The sequence below is a fragment of the Xylona heveae genome (assembly GCF_001619985.1).
Source record: "Xylona heveae TC161 unplaced genomic scaffold L228scaffold_11, whole genome shotgun sequence".
In the NCBI taxonomy this organism is placed as follows: Eukaryota; Fungi; Ascomycota; class Xylonomycetes; order Xylonales; family Xylonaceae; genus Xylona; species Xylona heveae.
In genome coordinates this window covers 824,509-841,130 of record NW_017264203.1, presented here as the reverse complement: position 1 = coordinate 841,130, position 16,622 = coordinate 824,509, and the positions used below count along the sequence as shown (strand labels likewise).

Below are 16,622 nucleotides of genomic sequence, written 5' to 3'. Positions count from 1 at the left end.
CGCTGAGGTTCATGCAGGGAGATTGTTGGGGAGAAGAATTGAGGCGCCATCCGAAGAAGAGGAAGTGGGGGAAAAAATGGAGACGAAAAGTGCAGAGACGCGAGACGCGAGACGCGAGACGCGAGATGCGAGATGCAAAGAGGGTATCGAGAATGTGCAGAAAAAATTTGAGCTGCAGAGAAGAAAAGACGAGATGGCAAGGGGCGAGTTGCGGCGCTGAGAATGGGAGCTCTGGCATGGCTTCAAGTGGGAGGAGTGTGCAAAGGTCATTGCCCTACGGCCAGGCAATCATCGAGCAGGTTGCCTAACGTAAGTCTGTCTCCCGCACCACCACCTTCCCATCCCCAGTCGTCATCTGCAGCGTCTTCTGCAATTGCGGGTGGAATCCATTCGTCAACAGGCCCGGGCAGGATGTCTTCGCTATTTGCGGCAGTTGTTGTTCCCAAGGTGGTGGTATTAGGAACGCCATTGGATGTGCGCCACCATGGATCATCGTCGTCAATTTCCATGAGATCATATTCTTGGCGGATATTTTCTGCTCTTGTGGCAGGCTTGGCGTCTACTCCATCTCCATTTGGCGGCCTTGCGGTGGCGGGAGGTACGCCAGGGCCACCAGGAGGACCAACGCGAGGGGCACGCTTTTTTGCTGCCAGAGTCCTTGCCGTCTTGGCTCTGGTTCTTCGGTCCTCTTCTTCTTCTAGCTCGCCGTCCATGTATCCTGCTACAATCTTCTCGACGACGAGAGGCATCATACCCATTCCAAACCCGCCCATTTCCAAGGCGAGCTGTAGATCGCCCATGCTGACGCCACCCCCGCTGCCTGCATTGTCTCTTTCAACTGGCAAGAGTCCATTCGCGTCGCGCTTAATGTCTCCACGCAGCCAGAGTTCCTCTTCGCGTTCGAGCTGTCGCTTATATCGTGCGGTCATGATGTACTGGGGACCGTTGCAGCGCGTGCGCCCGAATATGCTGTTAAGGATTTCTTTTACAAATACCTCTGTTGCGATTGAAAGGTAGCTTGCGCATTCTTGCGTGTTAGATGCGCCATTCGAAAGGCCTTCTTCGTAGCAAATGGGCGTCATGCGCAGAGCGATTGAAGATGGTTCCGGAAATTCAAACGTTTCGCTGGCAAGTGGTTGTGAGTACCGTTTGTGGATTTCGAGGTCCCAGTCTAAAAAGAAGTCATGTTAGCGATCTCGACAATCTTTTAAAATCAGCTACGGCAGTGACCGTATGCCGTGAACCCAAGGAATAAATCGGCTCGAATCTGCCACGGCAAGGTAGACTGACTAGTTGTGTTTAGACCTCCCGCGCTCGTAGGTACAATCTCGGGAAGCTTAATCTGTTTCGCTTGGTGATATTCCGCGAGCATGTTCGAATTTGAAATATAATTATCAGACTGTCATAGAGGTAAAAGAGTTAGTAGGTTCACTTCCTAAACGGCAGATTTCAAAGTCTGTTGCATTGGCCGATTTGACCAGCATAGACTGTTTTTCTGTGGCTCGTATTACTACTCACCTCCGGAATAAGCTTCAATCTTCTTCGATCTCTCGGTGGCAGCTGCATAATCTCCGTCTTGAGACGATGTTCAGCCCCATCTCCAGTTAATGGCTTCGACACGTTTGACGGTTTGTCATTTGCTGATACCCAACCCGCAACAGTAGTATCAGGTGGTTCTCGTGATATGTTTCCATAGATGGCGTTGAGCAATTGGTTGTGTAAATGTTCCTTTAATGGGTCTGTGGTGATGTAGTAGTCTATGCGGGTTGACAGTTCGGCCTGGTTGAGTTGACCTAGAAATATCCATCAGCCTTGATGCGAGATCGATTGCAAGGTATGAGGATAAAATGAAAGGAGATCAACAAGTATGGTGACAGCCAGCCAACGTGCTAATACTCCTCGGGCCGTTGTAAAAGGCCCGCTTGAATCGTAGAGGTTTCCATCACGGGTATAAACCATGTGGTTTCTAAGGTCAACCAGGGGAAAACCCCAAGATTCTCTCAGTGGGCCACAAAGCCTTTATATGACCAAAGCTCACCTAACATGAAGAGGCCAATAGCCTCTTTATAGTCCGCCCAGTGATCCCCTACCGCTGCTTTAAGTCCGGTATAGAGCGGCTCTAGCTCTATCCTTGGCGCTCCCGGGGCGCCAGTACCCGCATTCGTAGCCATTTGACCCTTTCCCTGCTTTTGTGATGAACCTGAAGCTGACCCGGCCAGATTGGTTCCTGATAGAGACTTGGTAGACAAGGTCGGCGTTGCGCCTGATTGTGAAAGGGGGCCGGGCCGGCTCAGTGTCGTTGGATCTATGTCCGGCATATCTAAAATTGTATCTGGGGCAAGCTATGGTGCAAGTGTCGTGAGAAGAACGTTGGTGCTCGTACAGCGGCGAAGTTATGAAATGCAGCTTAACGTCGAGAAGCTTGTTTGGTGGAGGAGCGATAGTAAAGCAAATATGTACGTATAAAACACCTGGTCGAACGGGATCTTATGATGATGAGACCCTTAGGAAAGGGAGCTGAAAGGAACAGAGGTAGGATTCCGTTGGTACGCCAGTGTGCGACGAGGGAAAGGAAAGCGCGCCAGACACACAAATGAAGGTATTCGTCAATTAATTTATTTTGCTTCTCCCAGTTAGTCACCTTCTCTCTTTAAGAAAAGAAAATGTAGCTGATTCACCCACTGAATGATTATTGAGCCCGTGTTGATTTTCTATTATGGGCCAATCGTGACGTTGCGCGCCGTGTCGCGGGCGGAGGAGCAATGGCAGCCGATACTGCTAATGCAGCTTGTCCAATGTCGTAGTCTCGGGCCTCTTCCGAGCGCCTTTCGGGCAGGAGGTCCGATCCAGCCACTGCTTGACTGGATACGGAGCTCTGCTTGTAAGTATGATGATAATCGGGACAAAATATTAATGGCGAAGCAATATCATCAAGCCCATTCTGATGGGAAGAGAGGCTGGTAAGTTTCCCATTGCATCCTATCGCGATTGCGGCATCTCCCGTCATCGAAATGCGACTTGCACCGCCACATGTGGCTGATCCCAAGTCTACGAACCATTAATTCATCCACTACGTTACGACGTGAACCACTCTACATGGAGAACAGAATCTTAAAATGATCTTGTTCGTATGTACATTTAATCTACCTTGTCTATTAGATGAACCTCCAGCCAGAACTTATGCCAGTTTCAATGCGTCTTCATTGAGGACACCGAACAATTTCTCAATGTCCTTGCTCACTGAGGCTATTTCATGAGAGATCTGTCCAGTAACGAGGGCTGTGTCTCCTGTCAATCACCCTATTCGTTCCCAATCAATGACTGCAAAGAGTTTTTACGTACCGTAAGCGTAAAGAAGCGCGAAATCTTCGTCACTGACGCCTGGCGCTTCAGCAGACGTGCGCCGATAGTCAAAGATCTTCGTAAGAAGCCGGTCTCTGGCGTTTTCAGTATTCGGCAGCGCGTCATTGATGGGGTACTCGAGTTTCACGGATGAGGCCAAAACTAGAAGAATACTATTAATACAAGTGAAGGATGTTCAGAACCGACAAACATACCTTGAAACAGATGAGTGATTCGAGCGCAAAGTTGTGCTCGCTCCCGTGACGTGTGCCGTAAAATGGCAACTTCACCTTCAGACGCTTTAAGATCTTTCATGATGACGACGTTAATGGCATGGAAAGCATCGAGCATGCGACCTGTGCTCTTAATAATTGAATCGTATATGGTGTTTGGAAAAGGTCTCTTGAGCCCATACTCGTGACAGGCTGCCTGCCGAAGCCCATCTAGGCGCGAAATGGATTGTTGCATTTGCAATTCTTCCCATGCATTCATATAAGGGGTAAGGGAACCTCTTTCAAGCAGCATTGAAAATGGGTCGCGCTTCCAGAGTAGCCCCATACGAAGCCACAACACACTTAGTCCGTCTTTGAGTTTCTTTCGAGCACTAATCGGCCAAATGAGTCGAGTGACAATCATGCCCCAGAGACAACCTGACATGACAGCGACAACACGATGGAGCGCGATTTCGGCTATCCAAGGGTGAGTGCCTCCCTCGTCCTCATCATCTTCGTCGTCCTTGACTGAAAGCGAGTAGGCATACAAGGCTGAAAGATTATAGGTTAAAAGGATAAATCTGCCCATGGGCCCTTTCCCTTTGCCGATAATGATGTAGAAACAGGCAAGCGACATGAGCCAGCCTAGCGCTGCGAGCGCAATGGGGTTCCCTTGAGAAATGTACCAAGCGGAAATGGCTCCAATCGCACCTAAGCACGTGCCCAAAAACCGTTGAAAACCTGTGGTGTTGGACGCGCCTATGGTCATAGAGCATACAAGCATGTAAGATAACAGTCCCCATTCTCCACGCCAGTGAGAATAAAATGGCCTGGTTGAGGGGAGAAATGAAGGAAGAGCATACAAAGCGGCGCCGACTCCGACCTTGATGGCAAATTTGACATCCTCCCTGCGGAAACCGCGAAGCAATTTCCATAACGTGTATCGGTATTTATATCTCCCCAGTTGGTTGTTATTGTCAAGACTTACACGTTGTCGTAACCCTTCAGCATTTGAATGCAACACGTCTCTGTCAATGCTTGAATGTATCGAGATGTCGCGTTCTTAAGGAGAATCAGTAGATTACTCGAACATCTCATTATCAAGATTCTTACCCGGATCTTCTTCGTTACCAAGGTGCCTCCATGAGCGGCTCCGCCAAAACAAAAGCCATCTCCACGACCGACGCCTGGGCCGACGATCAAGATTGAGTTTGAGTTCTTCCAAGATCTCCAAGAAGACTTTCATATCTTCAGCAAAATCTTGCAGGCAGGAGCTGAAATGTCCACAGCTAGCAGCAACTTCTTCAAAGTCCGCCTCGATCTCGGCAGGCCGATGTTTGCTAAGGTCATTGTGGCCATATAGCAATGCAAGCGCTTCATTTCTGGCTGTCGCATATAATTCCATAGCCTCGGATAAACTTGATCGAAAATTGGGATTGATGGCAATCGCATAAGTTGGTCCAGGTCCGTAGGGGAGTTCATCAAGGATTTGCTTTAGCGTATATGTCAAAGATTTCTGCGAATATTAGTCGAGAGGAGTTGGGAGAAACGGAAAAGCCATCTTGACAGATGATGCCTACCATTGATGGGCCAAGATGTAAAATAAACCTAGAGAAAATATCCGCCGGTGTTATTGGTGGTAAACTAGCGACTGATTGTCCCATAGAGCTAGGTTGAGTCATATTGAAAAGATCACCGTCTTCGGGTGCTTCTTCAATCACGCTCAAGGTTCCAGCACTTTCCTCTCGCTGGTCATGGAATCCAGAAAGCATCGACGAGGCATAGGTAGGGTTCGTCGTTCCGCCTGACCATGATTGAGCGAGCAACGTAAATTGCATGGTAGCTGCGCTTCGAAGACCACCAATGTTTTGTGCGAGACGTTGCATACAATTGACAAGCCTGGCTTCGATGTGATACTGGGCTTCGGTGCCCAAGGCATAATGTTCAAATTTTGCTTCTCTAAGATTCTTTTTCATGGAGGTAAAAACCGAGTTGTATTGGCTAGAGGCCGCAATGAAAGCGGGTTGTCGGAGCTCTTGTTCCAAACCCACAAGGAAGCTGCGTGCAATCATCGAAAGCATATCGCCGAGGGAATCAGTCGCTTTGATCATGTTTTCTCGAAGCCCTTTTCTCGCAGAAATAGGATTGAAAATGAGGCATACTGCAGTGGTAGCGAACATGCCCATCACTACCATTTTTAAGACTTGTGTGATCTTATCGTCGGAGAAGGTAGATGTTTGCACAGCACCTTCTTTCGTAAGGATAGTTATAATCGCCAGAGACGTCAATGAGCAAGCAACGTTCACGAGGGGATTCCCAAGCTTCAGTTTGACCCATCCAACAAGCCCAAGCCCACCTCCGCAGAAGACTATTAAGACGATAGCATGGCCCAAAGCTTGGAGGCCACGATCATCGAAAAATATAGAGACGCCCATGCTGGTGACCGAAATAAAGGCGGCGTACAGAAAGGCAAGCAGCGCCAACAGTGTGGCTTCGTGCATGCTTCCCTGGGAGCGCGCAGGATGAAAGTAGACTGTCACAGTAGCGACCATATGCTTTCCATCTTGCTTACCCAGGAAGGCAGCAATTTGTGGGACGAATGTCGCCATGCTTCCCAAAAGATATGCAAAGCTACATTTCAAAACGCTCTGGCTCGTCTTCGACATAACAACCCCGGTAAAGAGTCTTATGCCTGCTTTGACAGACTTCCATGCAGCTCTTGCAGCGCCACATCTCTCCCCGGTGGACCTCCGACGCCGCAGGAGGGGGGTAGTGGCACCGTCTTCATTCGCAACATGTCTCGGGATGCGGAGAGTAAAGGACCTTCGAACGCGTTCTCCAGTTTGTGGGAGGATCAAGGTAGCCTAGCTCAGGGAAAAGTAGCGACGGTCAGCTTTGGCGGCGTACAAGGCGGATCAAGGCAGGACATGATATATCCGAGTCGCCGGTGTCAAAGCTTACATTTCTTTTAAGCAGCCGCCCGACGTTCGTCGCCGGGGGAATGTGATCCGACGAGTCGTCGGACATTGTGCGGTCGTCATCCCATAACCTACAAATCGCCCGCCTTATCTATTCGCGGCCGTTAGTTGAGCTCAGAACTTGTGTACCGTTGGTACCCAGAGGTTATTGTAAGTGTTTGACAAGAAAAAACTGAAGAAGTCAACAGTCAAGGTGAGAGAAGCAGACTAACAAATAGATCACGCAGCAAATCTGAGGTTATCTTGCGCCGTTGATAGTCATGATCCTCTAAATTAGTTGTAAACAGAGTTCAGAGTCCAGCCCGTAAAGCTCGCTAGTTGGTTGGCGTGTTTTGGTTCCATTTAAATGCTACCGAGTACGTCACCCCGCTCATTGTGTACGCAGCCTGAATGAGCCATCATCCTCTCTCATTTCAGCAAACACAACATGTCTATCACCTCAGGTATGTGGTCAAGGGATTGGTATTGCTGTTTGGATCTGAATTCCTCTGGCTTCGACGCCGGCGCAAAATGCAGTAGACTAATGCCGTTACTCCTTAATAGAAACTATATGGGCTTCCTCGCCCTCGACGAGTCGCGGCTTTCCCACGCCACTATCTACTGATCCTAAAGGCGAGCGGATTGCTTATGCTGTAAGCTAAACCAATCCCTGATATTGAGAGTTGGCAGACAACGGGCAAGAGGCTCTGGCTTTAGGCGTGTGGTGTGTGACGAGCCTAGGCGGGGTTGGAGAGGAGCTCTTGCTCCTCCTCCTAACGCATCAGCTTCTTCTGTCCCTCTGGACCAGCTTTCTTGGTGACTCTGCAATTGTCGTGATACTGACTATGATGCGTTTTGTCAATTAGTCTAATAAATCCGTCTTCATTCGCTCCATTGACAATCCGGCAGTGAGTAGACAGTACACTGGCCACACCGCGCAGACGACCGTCGCAAGGTTCTCGCCCTCGGGCTTCTACGTTGCAAGCGGAGACGTGAACGGTACAGTAAGAGTGTGGGATTGTGTAGGAGAGGGCGCAACCAAAGGTTAGCCAAGCAGCACTCCCAGACTCTGAATGCGATTTGGATCTGACAAGTGTGTTCTTCAGGCGAGTACCAAATAACTGGCGGACGTATCAACGACATTGCCTGGGATGGCGATTCTCAGCGTATAGTTGCTGTAGGTCACGGCAAGGGTCGGTTCGGGCACTTCATCTCAGCAGACAGCGGAAACACAGTTGGAGAAATCTCCGGCCACAGCGCGCAAATCAACTGCGTTGCTATGCGCAGCCAGCGACCATTCCGGGCAGCAACGGGCAGTGACGACAAGAACATGGTATTTTACCACGGTGCGCCATTCAAATTCAACAGCACACAAAAGGGAAAACACTCCAACTTTTTGTACGGCGTGGCTTTCAGTCCGGACGGATCGAGCCTGGTTACCGTTGGCGCCGACAGGAAGATTTGGCTATACGACGGAAAGACGGGAGAAGTCAAAGCGCAGATCGGCGAAGGCGAGCACAAGGGAAGCATCTTTGGCGTGTCCTGGGCCCCCGACTCCAAACGCTTCGTCACCGCGAGTGCCGACCAGACGGTCAAAATCTGGGACGCCGAGGCCGGAAAGGTGACACAAAGCTGGAGATTTGGCCCAGAAGGCACCGTGAGCGTGCCTGACCACCAAGTCGGCGTCGTCTGGCCATCTGGCAGAACTGACGGCCTGATCATCAGCTTGAACCTCGACGGCGACTTGAACTACTTGACCGAGGGCAACCCACAACCCGTCAAGGTCGTCCAGGGCCACCAAAAGGCCATTACAGCCGCAGGGTACAATCTCGACGCAGGACAGACCTTGTGGACAGGGAGCTACGAAGGGCGTATCTGCAGCTGGGACCTTTCCACGGGTCTCGGAACCAAGGCCAATGGCGAGACGCATACGAACCAAGTCTCCGGCCTGGCCGCGACCGCAGGCAAAGACATATACAGTGTCGGGTGGGACGACACGTTACGCAGTCTCGATGCATCTTCTGGAAGCTTCACCAACGAGGCGATCAAACTCGTCGGACAACCCAAGGGCGTTGCGACAACCACCGCCAACGGCGCGTCATCCAAGGTGCTCGTAGCCACATCCACCGGTGTCGAAATCTACGACAAGAGCGGCGCCAAGCTCGGCGAAGCCCTCACGAAATTCGAGCCCAGAAGCATATCAGCCAGCAACGACACCGTCGCAGTCGGAGGCGACGACGGGGTCGTCCACATCTTTGCCCTCTCCAAGACCCTCGAGCCCAAAACCACACTCACAAACCCCTCTTCCTCCTCTTCCTCCTCCTGGATCAGCGCCCTCACCTTCTCGCCCGACGGATCCCTCCTTGCTGCCGGAAACGCATCTGGCAAAATCGTCGTCTACAAGACCGCCGACTGGTCCGTCGCTACCAACCGATGGTCCACGCATACCGCGCGCATCACGTCCATTGCGTGGAACCCGGACAGCACCTGCGCCGTCAGCGGCAGTCTCGATACTAACGTCTTTGTGTGGAGTGTCGCGAGCCCCGAAGGCAGAGTCAAGGCCGCGAACGCGCACAAGGACGGCGTCAGTGGCGTGGCCTGGGTCGCAAAGGATAAAGTTATTAGCGCGGGCGCCGATGCCGCCGTCAAGGTCTGGAAGGTCGAGGGTGTTAGGTAACTATTATAGTATTTGTATCAGTGTCGGTGTCGGTGTCAGTTTTTGTCTTAGTGGTGGTGTCAGTGTCAGTATCAGTGTCAGTATCTATAGGTAGTATCACTTCCGCGTCATCCAAGTCTGTAGACGTCTTTCGATACCTCGACTTGAGTCATCTATCATATATCTCTACTAGAATCTACATCAATCAATCAATCAATCAATCAATTAAATCACGAGTTCACACATCCATACGTCCTGAGCAGTGCTGCACGTCTGCACGTCTGCACGTCTGCACGGTCGATCGTCTTTCCGCAAGTCAGTATACCTTTACGACGAATGGCAATGTGCAATAAGAGTAAAGCAATAAGAGTAGAGCAATAAGAGTCAAAACACAAATCATAAAAAGCACGGGTTAACAAGAGACACACGACGATCAGAGTAGATGCGATCAAAGACTAAGGTAAGTTAACGTGGATAATCTGAGCAAATCTGTAAAATAGGGTTAAAAAGAAACCCCAAATAGATTCAACTAAAATCTATTATTATGCGAAGATGACAAGATACCTTTTAGACTATGATATCCTTTTCGCCAGAATTAGAAACTCGAGGTTTCTGTTAACAAGAAAAAAAGAAGAAAAAAAAGAGAAGAAAAGAAAAGAAAAGAAAAAGGGAAATGATTGATAATAGTCTAATAAACAATGTCGTTAAGAGCTCCCCCCCAGCGGAAAAGAAAGATGCTAGGAAAAAAAAGAAAAAGAAAAAAAAAGAGAGAGAGGGAGATATCAGGGCAAGTAATTAAGATATGGATATGATGCTCCCAGGTCCGACATAAAAAAGGGACGGAAACTGGCCCACAACGAGACGGGAAAAAAGAGACCGCCATAACGAGAGAGAAAAAATGAGAAATTAAAATACAAAGATAATCAGGTAATCATGCCGACTAGAGTCTTTTGAAAGAAAATAAAAATGTTTCTCTTCCTCGAACCAGAGACGCCCCCAAGGTCCTAAGATCATGATCCAGGAAAAGCAGGGGAAAAAAAGCAGAGCAAGTGGAGAAAAGCGACGGTTCTGCATTGCAGTTATTAACCGGAGATTGTGTGCAACGAAAGCAGTGGAAAAAAGAAAAATCCGGGAGCAAAAAAGGCAAAATTTAGAGCATTGCAAGTTGCGCAAAAGGTAGGCTGATGAAGAGAACGCAACCAAACGCCCTGCTCCTCATATGATGGTGTAATAATGTGACGATGTGATAATGTAATGCCAATGATGACGATAATAATGCTGCAAGCGATGCCATGCCATGCCGTGTCATCAACCCCAAGCCAACAACACCGTGCCAAGCGAGACAAAAATGAGAGGATATGTAAAGAAACAAAGAAAAAAAGGAGAAGAGAGAAGAGAGGAACTTCTCAAAGCGAAAGGCAAAGGCGATTACAACAGGGAAATACTGCCGCGTAGCCAAAAGAAAGACGGAGGGGCGGACCGAACGCCAATTTGTCAATATCAGAGGTTGAAAGAGAAACACACGTCGGAATAAAAGCGTCGAAAGTAATGGTATTATCCTGTGTTCTGTGGGAAAGACAAGATTTCCAAGGCGAAATGGTATCTTTTGAGCCATCCGGCCTGGACAAATGAAATCTCTTAAACATCAATCATTTCGGCGTCGTCGGTAAGAACATCATCCGCGGGTCCCCAGTTTCCTTCAAAGACAGTGGCTCCTGCTCTTCGTCGTGCTTCGGTCCACTGTACGCCGACTGTAGAGAGAATCTGATCAACCACAGGGCGGTCGCCGGGTTGCGGCGAAATCATCCACCGCACCACGCGGTCAAGTGCACCTTCGTTGTTCGGATCAACCATGAACATAGGAGGTTGAAGCAACTCGCTCCGAGGAGGGCCCAAGGAAGATTTAGTCTTCTTGGATGATGATGAAGATGAAGACAACTTCCCGTGACGAAGAAACGCCGGTGGGTCATCGTCTTCTCCAGAGTCGGAAACGTAAAAGTCCTCAAACGACTCCTCGCTCGACAAGGGATTTCCAGATGAATCACGAAAAATTTGGCTACCTGAGCTCCAAGTCAAGCTAGGAACGTCACTCATATCCCCAGATCTCAATTTTTGCCAGGAGATGCCATTGTCAGGAAGCTCAACGTTGCCAGCAATCTCCAACATGATCAGCCCAAGAGCGAATACATCGGCTGGCTTGTCGTATTGACCCATGAGAATCTCGGGACCGATATATTCTCTATCGCCCTCTCCTTCAATGCCAGGAGCGGCCGGCCAAGCAGTGGCCATGCCAAAATCTCCAATCTTGAGCACACCCTCAAATGTGATGAGAACATTCGCCGGCTTCAAGTCGAGGTGGATGAATCCGGAGTCGTGAACGTGCTTTAATCCTAAACTGAGCTCGAGGAGAATCTTCCAAATCCTGAAATCGTCCAGCCTCGCTTTTCTGCCCACTTGAGAGAGAAAAAGATCAAGGCTGCCCTCCTCACAGAATTCTGTTTGGATATAAAGATGATTCTTCTCCTCCCAGCTATCAATCAGCTGCACGATATGATCACCTTTACCCAAGGCTCTCAGCACATTGACTTCTTTAAGCTTCCGCTGGCGGTCCTTGGGGCCAGCGTATGGCTGCCGGGCTTTCTTCACGGCCCACACTTGAGATGGCAATGGAGTTTGAGCAGCTGAACTAGTCGTCGTTGGCAATGAAAAGTAAGAAGGCGATCCGGTCGCAGGCGGAGGTTGCGTCACGCGGTAAACTTGGGAAAACTCTCCGGTGCCGATGAGTTCAACATCCGTAAATCTGGATGTCAAGCTAGGGTCGACATCATTGCCGGCAAATCCATTAATCGGTGTAATGCTAGATCGTCGGTTTCGGAAATTCGGAAACTGTTCTTTCGGAGCCGTCGGCGTCGCTGGGGTGAAGATTGAATCAACACTACTGCTTCCAGCGTGTAGAATTCTCTTCTGCGCGTCGTTTCGCGCGGAGATGGACAGGCTGCTCGGGTCGGGGGGCAAAACGTTCTCGTGAGGCGTACAGGGCGAAGGACGCGCCTGCATGTGTCGACCGCTGAGTGGACTCGCTGGAGAAAGAGAAATTGTCTTAGTAAATCTGGACTGCTTCGGACTGAGAATAATCGATCCACCGAAAGATCTCAGAGAAAGAGGCGATGGAGTGCCTCGAAACTGCGAGTTTCGCAATGAACGAGAGCGTGCAAAAGAGGAAGTTGAATATTGCAGTGTGCCGGATTTGGGAGTTGACAGTGCCGAATTTTGACGACCACACTGAATGTGCTCCATAGCACTGCCATGTAAGTTTGAAATTGAAGATGACTTACAGTTCAGGGAGTATTGTCCCAGACTGCCGGGTGTTGAGCCGGCACTGTCCGGACGAGTAGGTTCTCCAAAGGTAAAACTTGATGGCCTGAAAACGCTTTGCTGTTGAGCGCTAGCCGGGCCAGACACTTGCTTCGTCGGCGTAGGAGGAAGATCGTAATCGCCGTTGGACTGGCCATCCTTGCCTGCGGGTGACTGCGAGAATTCTTCACCGTCTATGCTGGCAAAACTGTCTCGTCTTGCGAGGGGTCCTTTGGAAAGGTTACTGCCAAAGATGCTCACCCCAGCACCGTATCGGCTGCCCGACTGCCTTGACGCATGCAAATTGAATGGAGTAGATGGGGTACCAAATTCAGGACGGGATTGGCGAGACTTTCCCAAGGCACTTCCTGGCATCGGAACGGGAGCAGCGGCGAAGAAGTTAATCGGTCTTTTGCATGGTGTGTCTGGCATTTGTGCCTTTCCTGCGTTTCCGCCTGCTTGCTGGTCATCCAGATTCCGATTTCTCTTTGAGATTAAACCTGTGGACATGAACGCCGCTGGCAGAGGTTTCACGAGTTTGTAATTTTGTGGGGTTGCAAAAGAAGTATCTGAAGGAGCTTGTGAATATTCATTTTGCGCTGGCTCCCTAGGGAAAGGGCGCGGAATTCCAACCGGCAGTGATCTTGAGAAATCGAGCTTCTTCGCTCGATCATGGTTGGAGACTGGAACGTGAGTCGGTGAGTCCTCTTCGAGGCTTGGACTTGCTGAAGAGGCTGTCATCTCCTTTGAGAGAGGATGTGGCTGATGACTTGGCTGGTCGATGAATCGGCTTGAGTTTGTCTGTGGCATTGCGTGTACTGAGGCGCTTGGGAGATTTCCGTGCGGATAGAATGGACTGTCGCGAGACATTGGTGGAAAAGACGAATCCGCCATGACGGGGAGACGATTTCTGGGTCCAGAATGCGGCACCGAAGGGAAGTCAAGCGCCAAATCCGGGTTGGGACGTGACCGAGCAAAAAGGGGCTTCTCAAAGTGACGCTGCTGGAGTGTGGATTTGCGCAAAGACGTTGATCTCTTGGGCAAAGAAGAGAAGAAGGGCGATGCTGCTCCTGGTGCAGGGCTGGTCGGCTGGCCCATCTCTATACCAGGGGCCGCCTCATCACGTAGCTCGGTCGATGGTGATGAGGGTTCAAAGACGTTGAAGTCGGAAATAAAACTAGCGCCGTGCACGCTGCGTCGCTTTGCAACTGGGCTACCCAGATTCGGTCGGTCCATGTCCATGATTCCATCGCCTCTTTTCAAAGGGCTTGCAATGGTTGAAAACAGATTTAAGTGGTTGATGCTGGTCTTCTCAAGCTTCATGGATTCGTCCTCGGGAGCACTGTCATCTTCCACGATGACATCATCTTGATCTTCCTCGTCGAGCGAATATTCTTTGCCTTCGAGGTTGTCTGGAGAGCTAATACTTCGCATCTGTCGATTCTCCCCACCCAGGGCGAAGCTTGCTGATGGAGTCGGCGCTGCATTGCCGTGATCAGTCGAGTCGCTCAGAGCGCGCTTCATTGGGCTTCGAGGAGACGTCCTCATCGAAGACGGCCGCATTGGGGTTGCCCGTCGAGCTCCCGGTCGATGTATCCTCGCACTAGGCGGGAAGGGAACAGCAAGAGGGGACGAGCAGTTGAAGGAAGGCGCGCTGAGATTGACAACAGCAGATCGCGGTGTTGGTGAGAGAGGCGATGAGGAAAGGTGAGATTTTGGAGACGGGCTTGGCGATTTGGCCGAGACGAGTCGGAAGGTAGGACCTTTGGAAGGAGATCGGGAAAGCGATCGGCGGAGCTTTCGAAGCGCAGACGAAGTATCGACGTGGTGAATGTGCGTAGGTGACGGAAAGTGAAGAGTACCGCCCGCATCGCGGTGCGGAGAGTACGAAACAACCATGAGGAATGCTGGCAGTTACCTATGAGACGGACGTCAGAGCCGAGCTGGGTTTTGATCTGGCTGAAGCCTGCCACGAATTCGAATGGTAACTGTTGACCATACCTTTGTTGCGAGTTGGTCGTTAAATTCGATCGAATTTGGTGATAGTACAGAGTAGAGACTTGGTGTAAGAGAAGTTGTAAATGAATGTTTTGACACACGGTAGGGTGAAGAAGGGACGTGAAGACAATGAGGTTGACGTTGGCCGTAGGCAGTAGTAAACAAGAGTTGTCGCGACGCGTAGGTGTGGCGTCGCTTAAAGTCTATGGAATGCTGAAAGAATGCCTGTCTGCAGCTGAAGTTTCAAATGTATTCAATCCTCAAGGAGAAGCGGTCATGTTTCATTCGCGACAGTTCCGCGCGCTTCGATGCCCATTTATTTCTCTTCTCGTCATCAACGAGGTTTCGGATCGCGCCCAAAACGAATTCTCTTGGTTTTAATAGGGCGTCGACCAGACGAAACAGAGGCTTTGCTGGCGTGAAAAGTCAGGGTAAGGCAGAGACAGTCAGAGCCAGACCAGGTGTCGTGGATGCAGGCGAAGCGTGACGCGCGCGCCAGTGGCAACTAGTATGCGATAGTGATTCAGACCAGTGAACAACACGTCACTTTCCAGGTGGCAATAGGTCGATGGAAATCAACCATCAAAATACAATGGTAAAAAATCACACGATAGATGAAAACGGGACGCAAGGAGAAAAATGAGATGAAAAAAAAGGGAAAGAGGACGTTAAGGTGTGGTGGGTGCGCGCCTGCAGGCTTGAGAGGGTAGGGAATCGGTCGAGGAGGGAGGGAGGGCAGGCGGGCAGGCGGGCAGGCGGTCAGGTACCGGGTTAGTTACTTTTGTCCCACGCGCTATATCAGTCTCCTCACTATGATCTGGCGACGTGGGACGAGGGGACCCCGAGGACGAGGAGGGAAAGAGCGAGACGGGAGAGGGGGGATGTTCCCGTGTGGGCAGGAACTCTAGACACGCGTTTTTGTTGTTGTCCTATTGTTTGGGTTTTCTAACACGGAAGGCGCGATTGACGGTTTACAATTAACTAGAATAGGCAACTTTGACATCTTAGCGAGTGACAAAGCCTTTCCATTCGCCACTCGAATCCTCCGTTCAATCGGCTAATGCGGCACTGACCAACCGCCATCCCACTCTAACCTACAAAAGCAAAAAAACAAATGAAAGAACGCGTCCTTTTTGGCCTCGCGATTCCCCTGTCCATTATTGTTGTCCACCGACCCCGTGATCTGCGTGCCTAAGTGATTTTTAGTCTATCGAGTGCGGTCACTGTGCTGTCAGCAGGGGTCCGACACAATCTCGTTCGTGACAACTGACTTCATCACGCTCACTATTGCTGTATTCTTCGCATGGTCGGCCTGTCTAGAATCGTTGCTTGTATCAGGCTTCATTTCTGATTATTACCAATAAAGCCAAGCTTCTACTAGTAATCAATTGTCTGGGTTAGGCAGCTATTTCAAATGATGACGAAACTTCTGTCGTACCTTTTCATCAGTCTTATCGATGCCTAATCACCGTAATCAGTCATATCGATACGTTCCCATCGCGGATCAGCTCAACCGCTGATTGACTCCACGTCATTCGACTGCAGTGCTAGTACCTTGGCCTGTAACTAAATGATGAAAGTGTATGACATAACGCTACTGTCTATTGACATGTGAACATCACCTTGTCTCCAAATTATCTTGTAAGAACTCGTACTCCGCTAAAATGGCAGGTGCTTTTGATCTTGCGCCGCGATGATGATATACCGAACCCACGGGAACTAGCCAGAATTAATTGTGTAAACCCGATAGAATTCCGAAGAATTTACTTTTGTAGCAAAGCTTTGAAGTGCCTTATGCTACTTTGGCGCTCATATTAAATCAGCTATATATATCGGCAATATTAGATTATTATAGAATCCAGACCAGAATCCATACTTCCCTTTATTTTTAATTCTGTTTTTATTTTAGTCTCCTTTTCCTTTTTATTCATCGCAGAAAAAACAATTTACGATCCTGTCGCCACCCGGCTGTAATTCGTAAGAATAAAAAATAAGAAAACAAAATAAAATGGTACAATATAAAAAAATTTTATGCATTGTATATACGTGTGTCGAATTCCTGTATATGTTCAAATGATTCTGCATGTATGTGTCCCGCGTTCT

General features: G+C 49.6%; 4 protein-coding genes across 4 annotated transcripts; 1 reads left to right on the top strand and 3 right to left on the bottom strand.

Annotated features, from left to right (window-relative positions):
• Positions 1–98: 98 nt before the first annotated feature.
• Positions 99–2,474, bottom strand: L228DRAFT_35361 (hypothetical protein). Its single transcript, XM_018336516.1, has 4 exons — positions 2,039–2,474; positions 1,519–1,793; positions 1,291–1,399; positions 99–1,171 (listed from the first exon to the last, which is right to left on the bottom strand). Exons 1-4 carry the CDS (start codon positions 2,316–2,318, stop codon positions 267–269), a joined length of 1,569 nt encoding a protein of 522 aa, XP_018185642.1. The 5' UTR covers positions 2,319–2,474; the 3' UTR covers positions 99–266.
• Positions 2,475–3,121: 647 nt separating this feature from the next.
• Positions 3,122–6,826, bottom strand: L228DRAFT_256962 (hypothetical protein). The gene is made up of 7 exons (XM_018333957.1): positions 6,745–6,826; positions 6,516–6,623; positions 5,135–6,418; positions 4,668–5,070; positions 3,558–4,616; positions 3,343–3,504; positions 3,122–3,279 (listed from the first exon to the last, which is right to left on the bottom strand). Exons 2-7 carry the CDS (start codon positions 6,579–6,581, stop codon positions 3,179–3,181), a joined length of 3,075 nt encoding a protein of 1,024 aa, XP_018185641.1. The 5' UTR covers positions 6,582–6,623; positions 6,745–6,826; the 3' UTR covers positions 3,122–3,178.
• Positions 6,827–6,912: 86 nt separating this feature from the next.
• L228DRAFT_233528 (tricorn protease domain 2-containing protein) lies at positions 6,913–9,188 on the top strand (the record flags this gene model as incomplete). The annotated part of the gene is made up of 4 exons (XM_018330638.1): positions 6,913–6,975; positions 7,076–7,164; positions 7,378–7,555; positions 7,606–9,188. Exons 1-4 carry the CDS (start codon positions 6,960–6,962, stop codon positions 9,186–9,188), a joined length of 1,866 nt encoding a protein of 621 aa, XP_018185640.1. The 5' UTR covers positions 6,913–6,959.
• A 1,617-nt stretch (positions 9,189–10,805) lies between these two features.
• On the bottom strand, positions 10,806–14,420 carry L228DRAFT_233523 (kinase-like protein; the record flags this gene model as incomplete). Its single annotated transcript, XM_018330637.1, has 2 exons — positions 10,806–12,318; positions 12,628–14,420. 2 exons carry the CDS (start codon positions 14,418–14,420, stop codon positions 10,806–10,808), a joined length of 3,306 nt encoding a protein of 1,101 aa, XP_018185639.1.
• Between the last annotated feature and the right edge of the window lie 2,202 nt (positions 14,421–16,622).